The following is a 19,328-nucleotide window of genomic DNA, read 5'->3' as shown; positions in this document are numbered from 1 at the left end:
TGAGAGAGGGAAACAGTGGAAAGAGATGACAGCAGCAAAGACAACCCAGAGCCCGTTGTCATGGGTTTCTAAAGCCTGGTAAGGACTTTGGATTTTATTCTATGTTTGATAGGAAGTCATTCTGAGGGCTTTGAGCAGAGGAATGACATGATCCGATTAATGTGCAAAAGGATGCTGCAGACAGCATGCTAGGTGAGGGTGAAAGTTGAGGAGCAGGGAGACCACTTAAGAAATGAGTGCACGACTTCAAGTGAAAAGTGACTGGCTTGGACTAAGATGAAGGTGGTAAGAAGAGGTTGGATTTTGAATATATTTTGAAGATTGCACTGACAGGCTGTGAAATGCGCGACCAAAGAGAAAAGTCAAGGATGACTGCAAAGATTTTGGCCTGCACAACTGGAAGAATTGGATAGTAGCGCCGTTTTCTCTGATAGAGAACCCTGGCGGAGTGGCAAGCGGGGGTGGGGAAGAATCAAGAGCTGCATTTTGGCCACGCTAAGTTGGAGATGCCTATGAGATATCCAAGTGGGGATGTCAGGTAGACAGTTGGATAAATGAGCCTGGAGTTTAAAGAGGTCAGGGCTAGAAATTTTACCAGCTGTATCATCTGGAACCAGCAAATTAACTTCTATAAGCATCAGTTACCTCATCAATAAAATGGGGATAATATTTGTTTCACAAGGTCATTTTGAGGATTCTCAGTAAGGTATGTAAAGTGTGAAGCACTGTTCCTGTACATGTAAGTGCTTATAAATGGTAGCCTTCTCACTGTCAGTATCCATTGCAAATAACTGGCAGTCAGTTGTTGCTGTTGTAGAATCTTTGTTGATTGTTCTAAACCCAAGCTGAATGTTAGAATCACCTAGGAAGCTTTTTTCAGTGTAGGCCCCACATCACGCAATTAAATCAGAATCACTGGAGCAGTGATCAGTAGCTTCCCAGGTATGTATTACCTACAGATAGAGAACAGAACTCTTCAGATTAGTTCCAGCTCACCTTTTGGGAAACTAACTCTTCCAAAAAAATACTAAGTGGAAAATTTGGGCTCTTCTTGATATCCCTGAGCAAAATTGCTTCTTTTTTTCCGTTGCTTTTTTTAAAATTTTATTTATTTATTTATTTTTGGCTGTGTTGGGTCTTTGTTGCATGCAGGCTTTCTCTAGCGGTGAGTGTGGGCTACTCTTCATTGCGGTGCGTGGGCTTCTCATTGCAGTGGCTTCTCTTGTTGCAGAGCACGGGCTCTAGGTGCACGGGCTTCAGTAGTTGTGGCACGCGGGCTCAGGAGTTGTGGCTCCCCGGCTCTAAAACGCAGGCTCAGCAGTTGTGGCACACGGGCTTAGTTGCTCCGCGGCATGTGGGATCCTCCCAGACCAGGGCTCGAACCCGTGTCCCCAGCATTGGCAGGCAGACTCCCAACCACCGCACCATCAGGGAAGCCCTTTTCTGTTGCTTTTTTTCCCTTAGTATGAAAATAGTTCTTGTTCTAAGGACCTGGAAGAAACAGCCACTGCGGAAACTCAAAAAATTGCAATTCCAGGAGAGCTTTTTCTCCTTAATAGAAGAGAATTTGTTCCTCTCATTTTCTAGGCTCTGCATTGTCAGGTTTGCCCTCTGCAATACAATTAATTGATTCAAGAATAATAAGAGTATTGACCTTCTCTTTTTAATATCTTACTGATAGAAAATAAAAACACAGTTGGAAAGTGAAGTCCAATTGGTCAAGGGTTATAGGCTCCGGATTGCTGAAGATGAAGTTTCATTGACAGATAGAACTCCAGCAAGCTGAGGGAAATGGCCTTGCAGTGCTCGATAGTGATGGCAGCCCTAGAGCCAATCCATGGATTGCTTGGGAGTCATGGATTCTCAGGATTCTCAGCCTCTGTCTCCCCTGATTTCACTGTCTTTCTTCCTTATCCATCCTGTACCCTTTTTCTGGTATCAGAAGTCTTGGTCCTCATGGAGGTGTTCACTGATGTTATAAGGGCTTCTGTTACCCTTGAGCAAGGGATAATTTTTGTTTGAATAGGGGATTCGCATCCCGAAAAGGAGAGTGGGTTTCCTGGTATCATATAAGGTGCCTTCTAGAGGCTGGAGAAGACCAGCCCTATGAACAGGACACTAAGGGGAAAATGGTGAGAGTTTCCAACAAAAATGCCTTCCCCTCACTCATTTTTGCCTTCTCTAACTTTACTGTGGACTATTTATTGCTTAACAATTTGGTCAATTTCTTCTCTAGATCAAACGTTTAATTAAGAGAACATCGTTATAAACTATAATCTGCTTTCTCTTCTGAATTACTTAGCCCCCTCTGAAATTTCTGCTTTTAATAAAGGTTCAGGTGGCATTACTAGGTGGTACAAATGAAAAGAAGGTGGCTTTGGGTCTCTGTCTGCAGATTCTAGTTTGTATTGCCCATACCGGTGATGTCAAGAGGGGCCACAGAGGGCTTTTAACCTACCTGCTCTTTTCCACCAATCCACCCCAAAGTCACCAAACAAACAAGCCTGGGAAAAACTGTGTGCTTGCTGTGCAAACATGGTTTCCAGATAGATCCCAACCAGAATGCCACCCTGAAGGGCCTCCTATATAGAAATTCAGAGATTGCCACTGGCTCAATAACTTGCCCAGGTCACACAGTTAATGAGGAACAAAGCTGAGACCCCATCCAAGGCTGCTGAATTCAAGGCTACAGACACACTTTTTCCACTACAAGCCCAGCCTCTTCAGCTCTAACACTGACCATATCCTTTCCGGTGAAAGTGAACAACTCACCTTCAAAAACGTTTATTTCTTCAAGTTTTGTTTTGTTTAAAGTCGGGGCAAATTGTAAATTAACTACAATCTCTTCCCACTGAGGCACTGGAATAAGTGAACATTCTTGTCACACACTGTAACACTGCTACAGGCCCCTGGTGTCCACACTTCACCACGTGAAGGGATCAGAGCAATTTGGGGCAGAAGAGGCAGAGCGCATCTGGCTTCCCAAATGCATCTGACACGCGTTTTAAAGAAATCAGTAGCTCTCGTGGGGCACATTTGCGAAAAGGAATCATTGAATTTTACACATTTTTTCCCTGAAGCAAAGGAAACGGTTTCCATGTTGACTTGGAGCAAGGCACTACAGGAAATGATTTCATTTCTAAAGCATGACTGAAGCCCCAATTTCATTGTCCTTATTTCCTTCACGTCAGTTCACACCTTTCTAAACATTCAGACTGCTTGTCAGTTTCCTTTTGCCTCAGACAATCAGTGGCTGCGCTGTGACTGTGTTTTAGTGAAAGTAGGGGGAGGAAGGGAATGGAATACTGGTTTCTGTTCTTTGTTTTTCTCTTGGTGTGCTATGATCCTGGCTGAGTTATTTTGGGGGCTGGGCTTTTAGATAACTTCAGTGCAGGCGAGGTCACCCTTTGCCTAGACATTTGAGTTTTGCTCGCAAACGTCAAGTACACATCCCAAGTGCCTTTGCCTGACGTTTTCATGCTGTGCTCTAAAGTCCAGGGACAGGTTTCCTTCTACCTCAAGGAATATTGCAGATGTCTCCTTTCCAAAGGTGCAGGTGAAAACCCAGATCAGTTTCTGGTCACCTTCCTAGTGTCCGTCCCTGGCATGCAAAGTCAGATTATTATTCTGATTTGTCTTCTGCTTCTCTGGTCAGGTCAGGCTAAGAAGAGTCCGATGGGTTGAAAGTAGCATCAGTGGCTCTGTGACTTTGAAAGCCAGAGTCAACAAACTCTTGGGGAAAGTGGTTCTAAGGTCCTATTGCTCTATTCCGAGGGAATAGAGGAAGGGACGCAGTATCCTCTACCCCTGTGGCTCTCAATCAGCAATGATTTTGCCTCCCAGGAGGCATGTGGCAATATCTGGAGACATTTTCTTTTTATTGTCACGACCTGAGAAGAGGAGGCGTTGCTGGAATCTAGCGGATAGATGCTAGTGATGCTGTTAAACATCCTGCAATGCACAAGACGCCCCTACAACCAACGATGATCAATGATCAACCAACAATGCTCCAAATATCAGTAGTGCTACCCAATTGAGAAACCCTGCTTTATGGGTTTTGATAAAGCCACCATTAAGTCGGCAAAACAATAATAATTAACATTTAATTGAGCTCATATTTTGTTCTAGGCTCTGTTTTAGGGGGTTTACATGTGTTAACTCATGTAATACTCATGACAACTCCATGAAATAGATTATATTTTTATCCCATTTTCAAAGTGCAGAAACAGAGAAATTAAGTAACTTGCCCAAGGCCATACAGCTAGTAGGTGAAGGAGCTGGGAACTCACTCACGCAGACTCCAGAGTCTGGGCTCGCAAACAGTACACTGTTCCCAGGTGGGTTAGGTAGTGGTTGTAAATCGTATGCTAGGGCTGGATCATATCCATATAAATTCTGTTTGAAATGGTGCCTACACTTTAGCATAACTTCAAGGGGCTTGATATTTCTATTAATACCTCCCTGAAATGTGAGATTGGAGACCAGGATGTCTTGCCCTGAACCCACATGAAAGCCCCACTTTTTAAAAGAAGTCAACAAATTATTTTTTTCTCTTTATTTTGAGAATGAAAATCTATAAAAATGTACTACTAGGGCTGTTATCAAGCAAGACTGAATTAACTTTTACTGTTTCTGATGCACTTCATTTGTCATTTCCCCACCTGGGCAGCACCACCTCTTCCCCATTTACCTTACCAGGTACAAGATGCCCTCCCCCTCCCCTCCCCTGCTCACAGAAAAGGATTGGAAACATATGCACTGAGGAATAAATGATGGAAAACAATCAAAAGTGTGATCCCCTTGCAGGAGAACTTGCATTTCAGCAAAAAGCAAAACATAGCTAAAGGAATGATAGCCTAAGTGGTGGACATATCAATGGTTAAGGGAGAGGATTTAGAAGCTCAATCTAGCCTCTTTTTGACATGTCTGTACAAGGCTAGTCTTATACATACAGTGATGCAAATGGACAATATAGGCATGATGACAACAGTGGCCAAGAAAAGTTAATAAATACATAAAGCTAGACCATTCCCCTTTGAGGAACAATGGAGTACGAAGTAACTAAAACCGTCTTCCCCTTACCTTTCTTTCATTCTGCCCTCTCAAATTATTCACTCAGAACACATTTGACACATTTGAGGCATAGAGATGTCACAAGCACCAATACTATCTTCACAAATTATGTAATACTTTGCCTGCAAGCTGACAGTAAATTAATACCATAAAGTGAATTAGCAGATTATGCCTCTGTGGACAATTATGCTTTCAATTTATTGGTCTGTTTTGTGAATGCAGTTAATTCTCAACTATCAACATATCTAAATATGCCTGTCGAATCCTGTCAAAGTGAAAAATTGTGCTCATGTCCAGATCGTGGGAAGAAATGGTCTCATTGTCATTTGTGCTAGTGCCACTATATCAAGGATATTGTGGTCAATTCTGGGGGCCACATTTTAGGAGGGACTTTGAAAAATTTTTAAATATACATACCTGGGAGATGGTGACCAGAAGGGGAAGGGGATGACTGGAATTCACGTCATACAAGTAACAAGTGAAGCCCGTTAAAATATTTAGCTTATAGAAGAGACAATTAAAAGGTGACACGGTGGTGATAGTCTTCATGCTGTACATCATGTGGAAGAGAGAGCGTAGTTATTCAGTATCACTTCAGAGGGCAGAATTAGGACCAGTGGGTGGAACTACAATTTTAACATTCATTCGTTCCACAGATACGTAGTGAGAGTTCCCTTAATGCCAGGCATTATGCTCGACAGTGGGAATACAGAGACAAAAAAAGACGTAATCCTTACTCTGAAGAAGCTCAGAGTCCACTGGGGGTGACCATTACAAGGCAGTAAAATCAGTGCTACATGCAGTGGAGAAATGGAAGCCGAGAGATTGCCCAATTCAAGCAAAAGGCAGAAGGAGGACTGGAGGGGAGAGAGGCTCTCATGAGAGATGTCAGCCCAACAAAAAGAACTTTCTATCAACTTGAACTGTCCCACCATGGAGTAAGCTACTTCCTGAGCCTCTTGTGAGCTAGGGAGTGCCTGACCGCTAGAGGCATCTGAGCAGAGAAGCCATTGCAACACTGGGGGAAAGGCTGAACCAGATGGTTTTTAAGGTCCCTTCTGTCCCTAAAAGTCTGTTATTCTACTGACTCCAACTGGATGTTCTATTGACCAAGTGAATATTCTAATTTAACTCTGAGGGAAGCAGAAAATTTCATTCACCAGGTCTTCCCAGTAGCGGTGTTCTGGCTAATGAGGATTTTAATGTATGAACCTCAACTAAACCACAAAACATAAATTTAAAAGGAAATTTGCTAGATAGCTAGTGGGAAGCAGCCGCATAGCACAGGGAGATCAGCTCGGTGCTTTGTGGCCACCTAGAGGGGTGGGATAGGGAGGGTGGGAGGGAGAGAGACGCAAGAGGGAGGGGATATGGGGATATATGTATACATATAGCTGATTCACTTTGTTATACAGCAGAAACTAACACACCATTGTAAAGCAATTACACTCCAATAAAGATGTTTAAAAAAAAAAAGGAAATTTGCCATTCTACCCATTTATCCTCCAGCAACAAAAATTTTTAAATCCAAATCACATGATAATGATTTTTGCTGATGGCAGACCATGCACATTCACCAGGAATATGTCTGAAGATCCAGATACGTGAATAATACTTGCACGTATAATTTCCTCTATAAAATGAAGTAATGTTTCCGTAAATATGGGACTGAAGTAATTTACAGTGCTATTAAATTCTGCCATTAAAACAAATTACGCTTTCTGTACTATAAAAATATGTATTGTTTTTCAGCACTTCCTGTGTGTCAGGCACTGTTCTAAGTGAGATGCTTGTGTTAACTCATGTAATTTCTCTCAATAAACCTTTGAAGTGGACACTTTTTTAAAAAAATCATCCCATTTTATGGATGAGGAAATTGAGACACATAGGGGCCAGATCATTTATACACTAGGCAAGTGGGATTATAACACAAGCAGTGTGACTCCATACTCTCAACCACTGCACCATACAGTTACCTTGTACTGACCTGGGTCTACAGAGGAACACTTTTATGCACAGTGACAAGGAGCAACCAACACCATTGCAAAGAAAGCCAAGGGCTGAGTGGTGGGCTGAGCGCCCTCACTAATCACTTGCTTCCACGCACCAGCCTCACAGAGCCCAAGATTCAAATTCTCACCTCAACAAAAAAGCAAACTTCTCCATATCATTGACCTTCATGGTCTATCACAGATAGTCAGAACAGTGACTGTAGAATCCATGAATGCTAGTGTGCTACTTTATCTACCGTTTTGGGTTAATCTGTTCCTCCCCCATTCATGTATTTCTCTTTCTGGATTTCATTTGCTAATTATCTAGCAGTTCTAAGAGAATTTCTTATGGCCTCTCTATATAACCATTGTCTACTCCTTCTTAGGTACAAAATGGTGCTCTGTGGGATGAAATAAATGAATCGTGGTGGGTTAGAGAAAAATGAATTTGCTGTTACACATCCTTCCCGTAAATTTTTAAATTTCTTCCAGATGATTGAGCTAAGATCCAATACCTTTTATTGCCTTCAATATTTCAGCCAAAATAAGACAGACTGCAAAAAAACCTAAAATGCTAGCGATATTTTTTTCTTTTTTTCTCAATGTTATACTGTCACTTAAACACTAGTTAGGAAGGTAAACATTTCAGCTTAATTGTTCTCACTGATGAGCCATTTCTTTTTCCCCTAACGTCCTTCAGAAATCAGTCATCAACCAGGACCCAATCATTTCTGCCACTAACTAACTTTTCATTTACTGCATTCATTAATATCTGTTGCATGTACACCACACACATTTAAAGTACCCACTTCAAGTACTGCCATTTATTCTCCTAGAAATGCATCGTTACCTAAAGGAATAAACCTTTAAACCTGTATCAGCAATCAAAGAGCTCAAGTAAATGATGAAGTAAATGAGTCCAAACTATACTACACTCAGATCAAACTTCATGGACCCCTTTGCCCTTGCCTTATAAATTTACCTTTGGAAGCAATGGCCTATTTGCAAATTGTGTAAGAGACAAATTGTTCTAACCCCCTCTCCCTTTCACTCAGATTTGATTGGGCCAAGATGAAGAACACAAAATGCCTCTTTGTAAGTGAACAAAGGTACACACCCACCACAGTGTTGTCTATAATAGCAAAAACTTGGAACTGGCCTAAGAGTCCTTCAGTAGGGGATTGGGTAAATAAGGTATGATATATTCGTCGATTAAAATGCTATGCAGCCATTACAAAGGAGAAAAAGTATAAAGAGATGCAAGGGAATGATAAAGACCAAATTCAGTATAGAGATTACTTTTGGCCCAGAGGAGGGGTATGCAATTAGGGAGGATACATAGGCACACTTCAACTAACTTCATAATATTTTATTTCTTAAGTTTCGTGGCAGGTACACAGGTGTTCTTAACATAATTTTTTGTATCTTTCTGTGCATCGGAATTATTTACTACTTTGAAAAATTCTTTGAGCAATTGTCTAGGAAATTCCTACTGAAATAAAATAAAGTCATTGAGAATATTTCATTATGATGCTTAGAAATTGTTTCATGTGTCAGATGAGGATAACGTGATGTGAAATGAGCATAAATTTCAATGGATGAGATTTCATTTCAATCTTATTAGGAGGAAAGTTATTAGGGTGGACATCAAAGGCAGGCTAAGTGGCAAAAAACCAAACAAACCACGGATTATAAAACATATATCCTGAGTGGTTTAGCTGAGAAAGATCCAATGATCTTTTTTTTCTAATTAACTTTTATTGGAATATAGTTGATTTACAATGTTGTGTTAGTTTCAGGTGTACAGCAAAATGATTCAATTATACATATAATTGTGAAGCAATTATATTCCAATAAAGATGTTAAAAAAATTACACATATACATACATCCATTCTTTTTTTTAAGATTCTTTTCCCATAGAGGCCATTACAGAGTATTGAGTAGAGTTCCCTGTGCTATACAGTAGGTCCTTATTAGCTATCTATTTTATATACAGTAGTGTGTATATGCCAATCCCAATCTCCCAATTTATCCCCCCCCCCCCCTTTCCCTGTTGGTAACCATAAGTTTGTTTTCTAATGAACCTATTTACAAAAAAGAAAGATCCAATGATCTTTAGAGTAACTTCAGCTCTAGAATTCTACAGTGCTATAAAATTAGTGCCGGTAGCCATTTTCACCAACCTTCTGATATCTTTGACCAAGAATCTTGTTGTCACCCTGATCAGGCCTAAGGTCAGTTATTAAATATATCTTGAGTACCTACCATACATCAGGCATTATGCTGGATTCCAAGAGGGCTACCAAAATGAATCAGGCATGGACTTGTCCTCAAAATCACCCAGAAACATGGAGAAGACAGACCCACAGCCAACTCACCTTAATGCAATTTAGTAAAAGCTCTATAGCAAACGTACGAACAAAGTACTTTGGGAGACTAGCTGAGGAAGCGCTTCTGTGGGGACAGAGGTGAGTCAAGAAAGATTTCACAGAAGACATGATATTCACTCTGGATCTTGTAGGGTGAATAGGGATAATTCAGGCAGAAGCAAAAGCATAACCAGAGGTAGGAGATATGCAAATGTGTGGCATATTTCAGTGAACAGTGAGCAGTCCATTGTGACTGGCTCCTAGGAGAGTAGCCAAGATCATAAAGACTCTGGAAGATCATACGTAAGAGTTTGGATTTTGGCCTGTAGCTATTAGGGAACTATGGGAGAATTTTAAAGAATGAAGTAACCTGATGAGATTTACATTTGAAAGGAACACTGGAGGATAAATTGAAGAGAGTGGTGAGGCTGCTGAGACCAGTTAGGGGGCAATGCAGTCTAGACCAAAAACAGGAGAGGCTGCCCCAGGACAACGGTAATGAGAATGAAAAGAAGACAAAAGGACAGACCCTACAGGCATTTCTATGTTAGAATAAACAAACATGGCATAATGAGAGGCTGAAGAAAGAATAAAAACCAAACTTTCTAGCTTGGATGTTAGGTAGTTTGCTGATGAATTTAGAAGGAGAACCAGGCTGTACAAGGAAGACAGTAAGTTTGGTTTGGAAACGTTTAATCTGAAAGTGTCTCTAGGTCCATCAGGTGAAGATGTCCATCAGCAAGGCTTGTTTGCTATCTCCCCAAACCATATCCTGAATCCAACCTCTTCCCTCTACCTCCATTGCTCCCAGCCTAGTCCAAGTCACAACCATCTCTTCCCTGGATCATTAGGATAGCCTCCTAACCAATCTCCTCGCTTCCACTCTGGCCCACCTCATAGTCTAGTCTCCATACAGCAGCTAGAGTAATGCTTTAAATTTTTAAAGCTGATCTTCTCACACTCCTCCTCAAGTCCTGCAATGGTTTCCCATCACATGTAAAACAAATCCAAACTTTTTACCGTGACCTACAGGGCCCTACAAGATCTGACCTCTGATTATTCTTCTCAGCTCTTTGCCCACCTCTCTCCCTTTTGTTCATTAGGCTTCAGCCATATTGGCTTTTCTTCCTGTTCTTTATGCAAATCAAGCATATTTCATCTCAGTGAATAATTTCAGTGACTCATTGAGGATCTGACTGCCATAAACACAATGCTTAATTTCCATGGTGGTAGTTCTGGGAGTGCAAATAATTCTGGAATTATTTGAGCAGGTCCAAGCAAGCCTCAAGAAAGACACAATGCAGCTGGCCAAAGTCCAGAGAAGAGAAGCTAAATAAACAACCCAAAAAGCTGAGGTAGAGGCCAGAAAACGCCATAAAAGGATGCTTGAAAACATGGCAATGTGTTTATAGTTTCTACCAGGCTATCTCACTTCTGGTCAAAGATTCTTTTTAATTTTTCCCTAGGGTTTTCATTCCTAAGGATCTAGCTCCCAACTCGATTGTAAGTCATGGGGTCCCTGAGACCATGCTTCCTTTATATTCTCCAAAATGCCTAACATAGACCTGTAAGTATTTAGTACATGTTCTAAGGACCACCTGAATTGAATTGAATTTTAATGGAATTAAATTCAAAAATCTAAGGATGAGGGAAACTTGGCATGGTACAAAAAACTAACAGTTTGGAGGGTTTGACCTCAATCTGAATTGAGGGAAGGACTCACATATTCTTCACACACCCCAGCAGAGTGGTTTGTATATAGCAGGTGCTCAATAAGTATTTGTTGAAAGGATGGATGAAAGACTAAATATGTTAATGAAAGCTCAAGCAGTAGTGATAGAAAATAATGCTCCAATGACGGAAAGCAGTTTTTTTCATTCTGTCCTTGTCGTATAACAGGGATGCCATGCTTATTTCTAGACACTCCAGTTTAAGAGAGACACTGCTAGCTAGAACTCCATGGGAGAAAGACCCATGGGGTTCTATGAGGCTTCCGGGAATAGTATTAGACATCAGTGGAGTTTAACCTGATGAAGAGTGGGCATAACAACCTTGCAATATCTGAAGGACCACCGTGTAGAAGAAGGAACAGAATTACTTTGCGTAGCTCTAGCGGATAGTGGTAAAGGGTAGGAGTCATAGAGAAACAAATTTCAGGTCAGAATGAGGAAGTACTTTCTTAGAATAATTAATGCCCCATACTGGAGTAGGCTAACTAAAGTGGTTGTATACTCCCTTCCAATAGCCGTTTTTTTGTTTTTTTTTTTTTTCTTTTTCAGGCGGTAAAGGGTAATCACATAGCAGGATAGTGTAGGAGTGATTTCTGAATTGAGAGAAAGATTGAACTAAGAAAGTGTTTTTCAAAGTGTTGAAACCCATTACTGGAGCCATAAAATCCATGTAGTGGGTCCTGACTGGCATTTTTCTAAGTGAATTCAAATAGAATAGAAGATATCAGAGAGCATCACACACAGCAAAGATGACTGTGGTTTTGAGAAACCTATTTTGGAACCATGCTTACATACGTATGAATGTACTTACTGGGTTGCAGTGTAACGTGCTTTTCTTACTGTGGGTGGCAATCAAAACTATTTGAAAACCACTGCACTGAGGCCTCTTCCAGTTTTAATATCTGGTAGCTCTAAGACTTCTCATCCCTGTTGCAGAGATCCAAGATTGCTGTCTATGAGAAAATGTGGTCTTACATGAAATCAGCAGAGCCATCTGTGTTTACCAAAACAACAGCAGACGGAGTGGCCCGAGTGCGGAAGTCCAAGGGAAAGTTCGCCTTCCTGCTGGAGTCAACCATGAATGAGTACATTGAGCAGAGAAAACCGTGTGATACGATGAAAGTTGGTGGAAATCTGGATTCCAAAGGCTATGGTGTGGCAACCCCTAAAGGCTCAGCATTAAGGTGGGTGGAATAATATAACAATATCCGTGTTGTTATAGTATTCCACCTACCCTGATGCATTTTGTTGTCATTTTCTTTCTTGTGGATTTTGAGGTAACTTTTAAAAGTTTAAAATCTACAATATTCCATGGAGTTAAATAAGACGGTAAATTGTGGTTTCATCTATTTAATGCAGCCATTTTTTTAGTGTTCTCTCTCTGTGCTGTCCTCTCTGACTGTTTGTTGCTGTTTAATTTTACAGTTCAACGGCTTTTTCAATTTAAATGGTAAAAGCCAAGTTATGGTGCCATATGTGACGAATGTTAATTGCATGGATGTGGTGTTCTTGTTACTTTCTTTATCAAAGACAATCTCCCCATCCCGCACACTTCAGTTTCGAGCAAATGTTATCCTCCATGCCACCTTCCAATATTTAACCCTGTATTTGCTGTACAGACATTTTTATAGCTCCACGTTCTGTGAAATTTAGCCAATTTGTCCTCTTGTGCTCCTTTTTATACGTTAACGATTTCCTAAGCATTTGTGCATTTTCTTACAAGTTATGTTTTATCGTTTCAAGAAATGCTGTTAACCTGGCAGTATTAAAACTGAATGAGCAAGGCCTCTTGGACAAATTGAAAAACAAATGGTGGTACGACAAAGGAGAGTGCGGCAGCGGGGGCGGTGACTCCAAGGTCAGCCTCAATGTCACCACAACCGGGTACCCTTAGTGACGAGTAATCGGCAAGACTGTTATCTTATTATTGAGGAGAGAGCACAAGACTCACACATAAAGTGGAATGACCAGGTTATTCCCCTGCCTGGCAGCTTTGGGACCTAGAAAGGCTCCAGGGCACCGCCCGCAGTTTTGATCTAACTTGGGTCCCTTCTTAAACTCCCAGACAGAGGCTTCCCATCCACACCCCTTCCCTCCCCTCGCACACCAGACCGCCTGCCTTATGAAGGCCGTGGTGTAGGTTTCAACGCCCTAGGCTTTCAAGAGCCCGAGGCTTTCCTTAAGACTGTCCCCACCTGCCTCGGATGAGTGGTGTGCGAAATCAAATCCATCTACTGGAAAGTCAGGTTACAGCCTTTTTTCCCCTAAGGCACGATGGTATGATGGTTGCTTACAGTGGCTGGTTGGCTTCTTCCATCATGTGTATGAGTGATGAGACGTTGCTCTCTATATGTGATGGCCTATTTAAGCTGGCCCCACTCAACTTGAAAGCCAAAGAACAAGCTCAGTTTCAAGTTAAATGGGGTCTTTCTTCAATAAGTCACCACATATATAGACTTTACAAAGATATTTTGTATATTTAAACAAGCGCGTCACCTAACTGATACTCTATGTGTGTGCATCCCTGATGTGGCTTCTCCTTAGCTGTGTTCTTAGTTCAGGTAGGTGTAATGGTTATCCAGGCTACCGTTGTGAGAAAAAACCCTCTTACTTGGCATTCCTTCGGCTCCTTAATGCTATTCGGGGCTAGAAAGAATGAATAGCCTTCAACCAAGCAACAAGAAATAGGGGCGAGCTCAGAAGCCACAACACCAAATGATGGAAAGACACGTTGGGTAAGTACAGGAGAGGACCTGAAAACAGAATCCTCCATGGCCCAAAGGGCATGAGAATTATATTGAAGCATGTACGATCGGCTCTTGTACGACCAAGATACCATGGGCGTCTTAAGGTGAAGAATAGTGTTTCCCAATCAGAGACCAACAGACAGGCAAGCCGAAACTTTTCTCCTTCAGAGACAATGGTTACACCTCTGCTCCTCTCTTTCTCTCTCCACTCCTCAGGACCCTGACGGAAAAGTTAGTTTGCCAGTCTGCAGTATAATATGGGTTTGGAAACACAGAGCACTTTCCAAGAACTAAATTTAAAAATGACTTTCTTCAGGACATAATCTTACCAAGCATTGGCGAGGTCTTTTACTGTAAAACCTTGATTAACCAGAGCTCACCTAACCAGTACCCCAACTAACTGAATTGCCCCCCCCTCAGTACTCCACATTGATGAGAAAGCAGCAGTAGTACCAGAAAAGAAGACTGCAAGGAATTGATTTTTTTTTCAATCACTTGCCAAGAGATGACCCATGGTTGGGTCACACTCAGCTCTGTCTCCTCTATCTTCTCTCCATCTGGATTGACCCTCAAACATTAGAGGCCGCTTGCCTGAGGCAAGAAAGTGGATACAAGCATTTTGAGAAAACAAAAAGTGTGATTAGCCAAGAATGAGACAAAATGAGTATTCTTATTGAAAATTCCATCCATCCCTTATGGATTCCAATTAATCAAGGTTTTACTATGTGTCAAAAAGCAGTAACCTCCTCTCCCACCAGTGTGAACTGATGCCATTCACTTGGCTCATTTGAGTTTTGTAGTGGCTCACCTGATGCCTAGAGTATTTAGAACCTTCTTCCTGGTCTTTTCTCTCATATTATTAGCAGGCCACGGAGAACCTAATTCTATCATTCAAGTGAGTTGCAGAGTGAAAAACTGAGCTGGATTGGATACATGGCTGTCACGAGTTCATCACTCATACCCAGCATGGTTAAAAAGGAGCCACGGACTGTATCAAGATGACTCTAAAACATCCACAGGATGCCAGCTGCCAGAAGTTGTCGAATAACCAGATGTTTGATGTTACATAAACAAACAAAAAAACCTGCACACATCTGGCTGAATTTTTACTTTTCACCCAGATATTTCCTCAGCTAATACTGCTGCAAAATTATCAAGTAACTTTGTTGCCAGCCCCACGATTTCCAGATTATCTGATTTTTGATATGCAAATAGAAAAATATTTCAGTAGATCCTAGACATTTCTAGCTTCTTTGACCATGGTGCTATTTGCCAGGCACCTTTCAAATCACTTTTTTTTTGGTCATTCCTCCAGACAACCTTTAGAAATAAGTCGACCCCTTTCTCAACTATGGATAATAGTATGATCAGTGTTGCCTATCCAACAATTGCTTATTCCGTTTCTGGATTACCAAGGAGCTTGCCTTTATCTCCTTCCTTCTTGCTACCTGCAGTTTTCTGAGAGTGAGCAAGAGAAGGGGCAAGAGATGAACTTCAATCTGTTCCCACTATTTAGTGGTGATGCCAAAAACAAATCGATGGAGAAGAAGGTAGAAAAGGCAGTGGAACCTCATTACTTTGGAGCCCTCTAATTTATAATTTGAGATAAACTGGACAGGGACCAGTCTACAGTCTGAGAGAGGTCGAGAGGTTTGTTAAGCAAATGAAGAGTTTAGACTAGACTGCCAGTTGAATTTTTCCTTAAGAGAACAAACCTTTTTCAAATGTCGGAAGCATTGTTTTAGATATAATCATATTCATTACAAATTTATCTGCTAAAGCAGTTCTCACGAGGACCTCCACTAAGGCAATGTTTTAGAGTGAGTTTGAATTACAAAACAGACTTCAAGCAATGAAACTGTCATTCTTCGAACCTATTTTGTAATTCAGGACTTTCTTCTTCAGATAATCCTTCCCCTCTGTTAGTCCAAATCAGTGAGTTTTAACTGTATTAGTAAAATGGCTTGAGAATTACTTTTCTTTATTGTATTCCATCCCCAGTTAACATGACAATTGACAAATAGACCATCATTTCATAGAGAAAGTGAGACCCAGAGATGGTGGTGACTTTGAGAAGGTCACACAGCTAATGCTGTCACAAATCTCTGCTGACTTTCAGGGTCACCTCTGGTGATAATATTGTAGACAGCAATTTATCACATCTACCCATCCAATGAGCAATGTGAATCTGATTGCATGTGATATATTTCCATAAAAATCAGGTTTATTCTCAACTACCTTGGTTACAAGGCAAATAGCATATTTAAGCCATTCCAGCCCTCAGTACTGATGACTAAAAATGACAATAATCACAAAGCCTGACATTTATGAGTACTTTTACTTTTTCAAAAACGCTTCTACACCTATTATCTCTGAGACCAGGAGACGGAGAAAAGCATGTATTACTTATCTCGCTCTCTCGCTCTCTCGCTCTCTCTCTCTCTCTCTCCCCCCCTCTCCCTCTCCCCCCTCTCTTTCTCCCCTGCAACCTTTAAATAATGATAAACAGGCAATTATGTTAAATTGTTGATTTTTCCCCCCTGACATGAGACATTACACATTCTAAGCCTTTTCACAAAATGTTACTATTCTATGGAAGAAACAAGCAATGATCAGGCTGTTTTAAATGTGCACTCGCTTAAGCTAATGAAATAGAGTTTTTTTATTTTTCTGATACAATGAATAAAGACAAGGTCAGTCACCAAGGGAGCCCCTGCACCAGCCCTACAGGTTAGAACTAAAATACCGCTTGGTTTTACCAGTTTCCTAAACCTGGGCTAACTGGGCCTAAACAAATCAGACTTGATCCTTCCATGATGGACTATAAATGCACAGGCAAGGATCATGGAAATTAGAGCTGTGGTTTGGGAATTTCTCACCTGCAAACCACCCTTCTGTGTTAGTGCTTTATTACACTGTGTGTGCAAATGCAGTAATTAAGAGCCAATAAAGAGCGATAAACCCCAATCACCAGGGGTTTGTGACACAGCCAGTGAAAGCCTGTCGCTGTAAATCACAGCAGAATGGAGATTCAGCTGCTGAATTACCACATCAGCCTCCCTCCCCAGCTGCTTGTCCCCTCAAACTTTCAAATTCTTCTGATCCCCCCACCCACCCTGCTTCATTCCCTTAATCTTGGGTAAAGGGCACCAGCTTAGCTTCCCCATGTAACCTTACCTTACCTGAAGGGGGCTGGTCACTGAAACAATCTATTTGTGATGGGTGATAAGGCATTATAAACTCTACCCCACCTCACCCTAGAATTATCCTGGTTTTAGTTCTATCCAGGGATTTAAATCGACTTCCAGTGTGCATATTTTCCAAGCTGAAAATCAGCACACTTTGCGTGCTTTGGGGGACATTGGAACAGAATGTTTAAAGGAGACCATTCTGAACTACTTGACTGCAATGAGAGTTGCCTTAACTTGTAAGGCATATAGGCAAGTAAGGGATAAGGATAGGATATGAACTTAAACTTCCATTCATTAAATAAATGGTTGGATGACCATTATGATTTATAGAGTATTGATAGAGAAATGCAGTTTTATTATCCTCACAAATATATAGGAACTAGAATAAACTAACCAATGTGATGCTAGGAAAGGACTTAGGGAACTTGTTTTAGTAAATTCCAAAAATGGCTTGCAATTAAAATTAGTTGTGCTTCCTTTCACATGCGTGCTTTTAAAGTACCTAAAAAGAGTTGTTCTCTTAAGAAATTCAAACATGTTCCTCCTCCCTATAACTAACAATCTTTTTTTTTTAATCCCATACATTTGCTTAGCAAGTGTCCTATTCAGAGATAGAAAACAATTTATACTTTAGGACAGCACATTTCCAAATGTCCTTGGCTTCTGTTTGGTGGTACAGAGATGAATGATGTGGTACTGTTTCCTATATATATAAATGACATCCTCAGTTCTGTGTGTATTTCTTCTTCTTCCATGTATGTCTACAATTCTCCTCTCCTATGCCACCGTCTCTTAACCACTTCTCTTCCACACCCAGAACTCTTTGACATTCTTGGGCCTTAGGTAATTGATGTGAATCTGCATCTGTCTTTTACCTGCAACAAGATGGACCTTTTATTGGCAGGAGCCATCCCTAAAGGTAGACATTTTGGATACCCAGGGTTAAGATGGATCCCAGTGACTCTCTATTGACACTGTTATGTGTGTAGTCAAGAATCATTACAGATTGATGGCACTCCCTGGGTCTTAGAAGAAGTTCCTGTGAATCACCGAGACTGGTTTGGGATCAAGGAGTAGGGTGAGTATATTATGCTCTTCGTTGGTTTGCATGTCTCTATGCTGGTGCCGCCTCCTGGAAGTATGAAGAAACTGACAGTTATCTTTCCTGATAGTGACTAAATGTGCTCCTTGAACTTACTCAGGTTTTCTTTCCAAGAGCAAACCCTCACTTTCTTTCAAGTGGCTGCTTCAAACAAGGGACCTTTTTGCCTTAAGAACTGAACCAGTCCAGGGACTACCAAAACCATTGATTTTACCAGATGGTGTTAAAGAATAAATTCTACCACCGGAAAAAAATATTGTAATCCAGAAAGAAAACATTTTAAAAAATTAATCCATTCTAGTGAATTTTTTTTTTAAATTGACTGCGTGGCCTTAACATGGTTTCTATGATTAGGATGTGATTATTTGCCTTTGGTATTATCCTGATAACTTGAATGTGTTTCTTATTGACAAATAATGAGCAAATGTCCAACACCAGAGCTACAGAAAGAGGAGCAGGACTGAAAAGCCTGAAGGTAAGAACGCTGTTGAACAATTGCTAAGAAGAAAGACACCGCTGCAGTGCACAGTTAAATGGTGCATGTCTATGCCCTTTCTGCCCCTCTAAGACCAAATCATTTGGTTTCCTTTCATTTGGAAAGAAGATTATAGAACTACACTCTCTGAAAGGTAGGACAGCCATGGAAAAGAAACACGAAAGATTTGAAATGATTGAAATACATTCGATGAGGGTGGGAATTGAGGTTGGTGGAACAGGGTGGGGGGCAGATTTCTTTTATGGAGAACTGAAATCCAATCTCTTTTGACTTCCTAGAGAGCGGTATAGCATCTGGCCCTTGGCACATGAGGCAAATCTCCATTTGTCAAAGGTGGCAAAAGTGTGGTCCAAGTGCTAGATTCACCATAAAGCTTACTTTCATCTGGCTTTGAAGCAAATATTTCTCAAAATATAGACCTAAGACAATAGCATACGTTACATTAAAAAAAAAAAGAGAGAGAGGGAGAGACTGACTCTGCTAGTGTGTCTTGTCTAGCATCACTGCTGGAAATGCAGAGAAGTGGATGCTAGCATGCGAGCTGGAAGAGGGTGGCATGTACCCTGGAGCGGCAAGCAGAAGTCAGCTTTCAGATCTGACATATAGACCCCCATTTGTTGCAATCTAT

The 19,328-nt window shown here is 41.0% G+C and overlaps 1 protein-coding gene across 1 annotated transcript in view; it reads left to right on the top strand.

Moving 5' to 3' along the window:
* GRIA3 (glutamate ionotropic receptor AMPA type subunit 3) overlaps positions 1–19,328 on the top strand; it is a 278,754-nt gene that overhangs the window by 243,108 nt on the left and 16,318 nt on the right. Inside the window, exons 13-14 of the mRNA XM_024747199.1 lie at positions 12,101–12,348; positions 12,908–13,022. Of these exons, the coding sequence (XP_024602967.1) occupies positions 12,101–12,348; positions 12,908–13,022 (363 nt within the window). The remainder of the gene's footprint in view (positions 1–12,100; positions 12,349–12,907; positions 13,023–19,328) is intronic.

This window comes from Neophocaena asiaeorientalis, unplaced genomic scaffold (assembly GCF_003031525.2).
Source record: "Neophocaena asiaeorientalis asiaeorientalis breed wild unplaced genomic scaffold, Neophocaena_asiaeorientalis_V1.1 scaffold492, whole genome shotgun sequence".
Classification (NCBI taxonomy): domain Eukaryota; kingdom Metazoa; phylum Chordata; class Mammalia; order Artiodactyla; family Phocoenidae; genus Neophocaena; species Neophocaena asiaeorientalis.
This window is presented reverse-complemented; position numbering and strand designations above follow the sequence as displayed.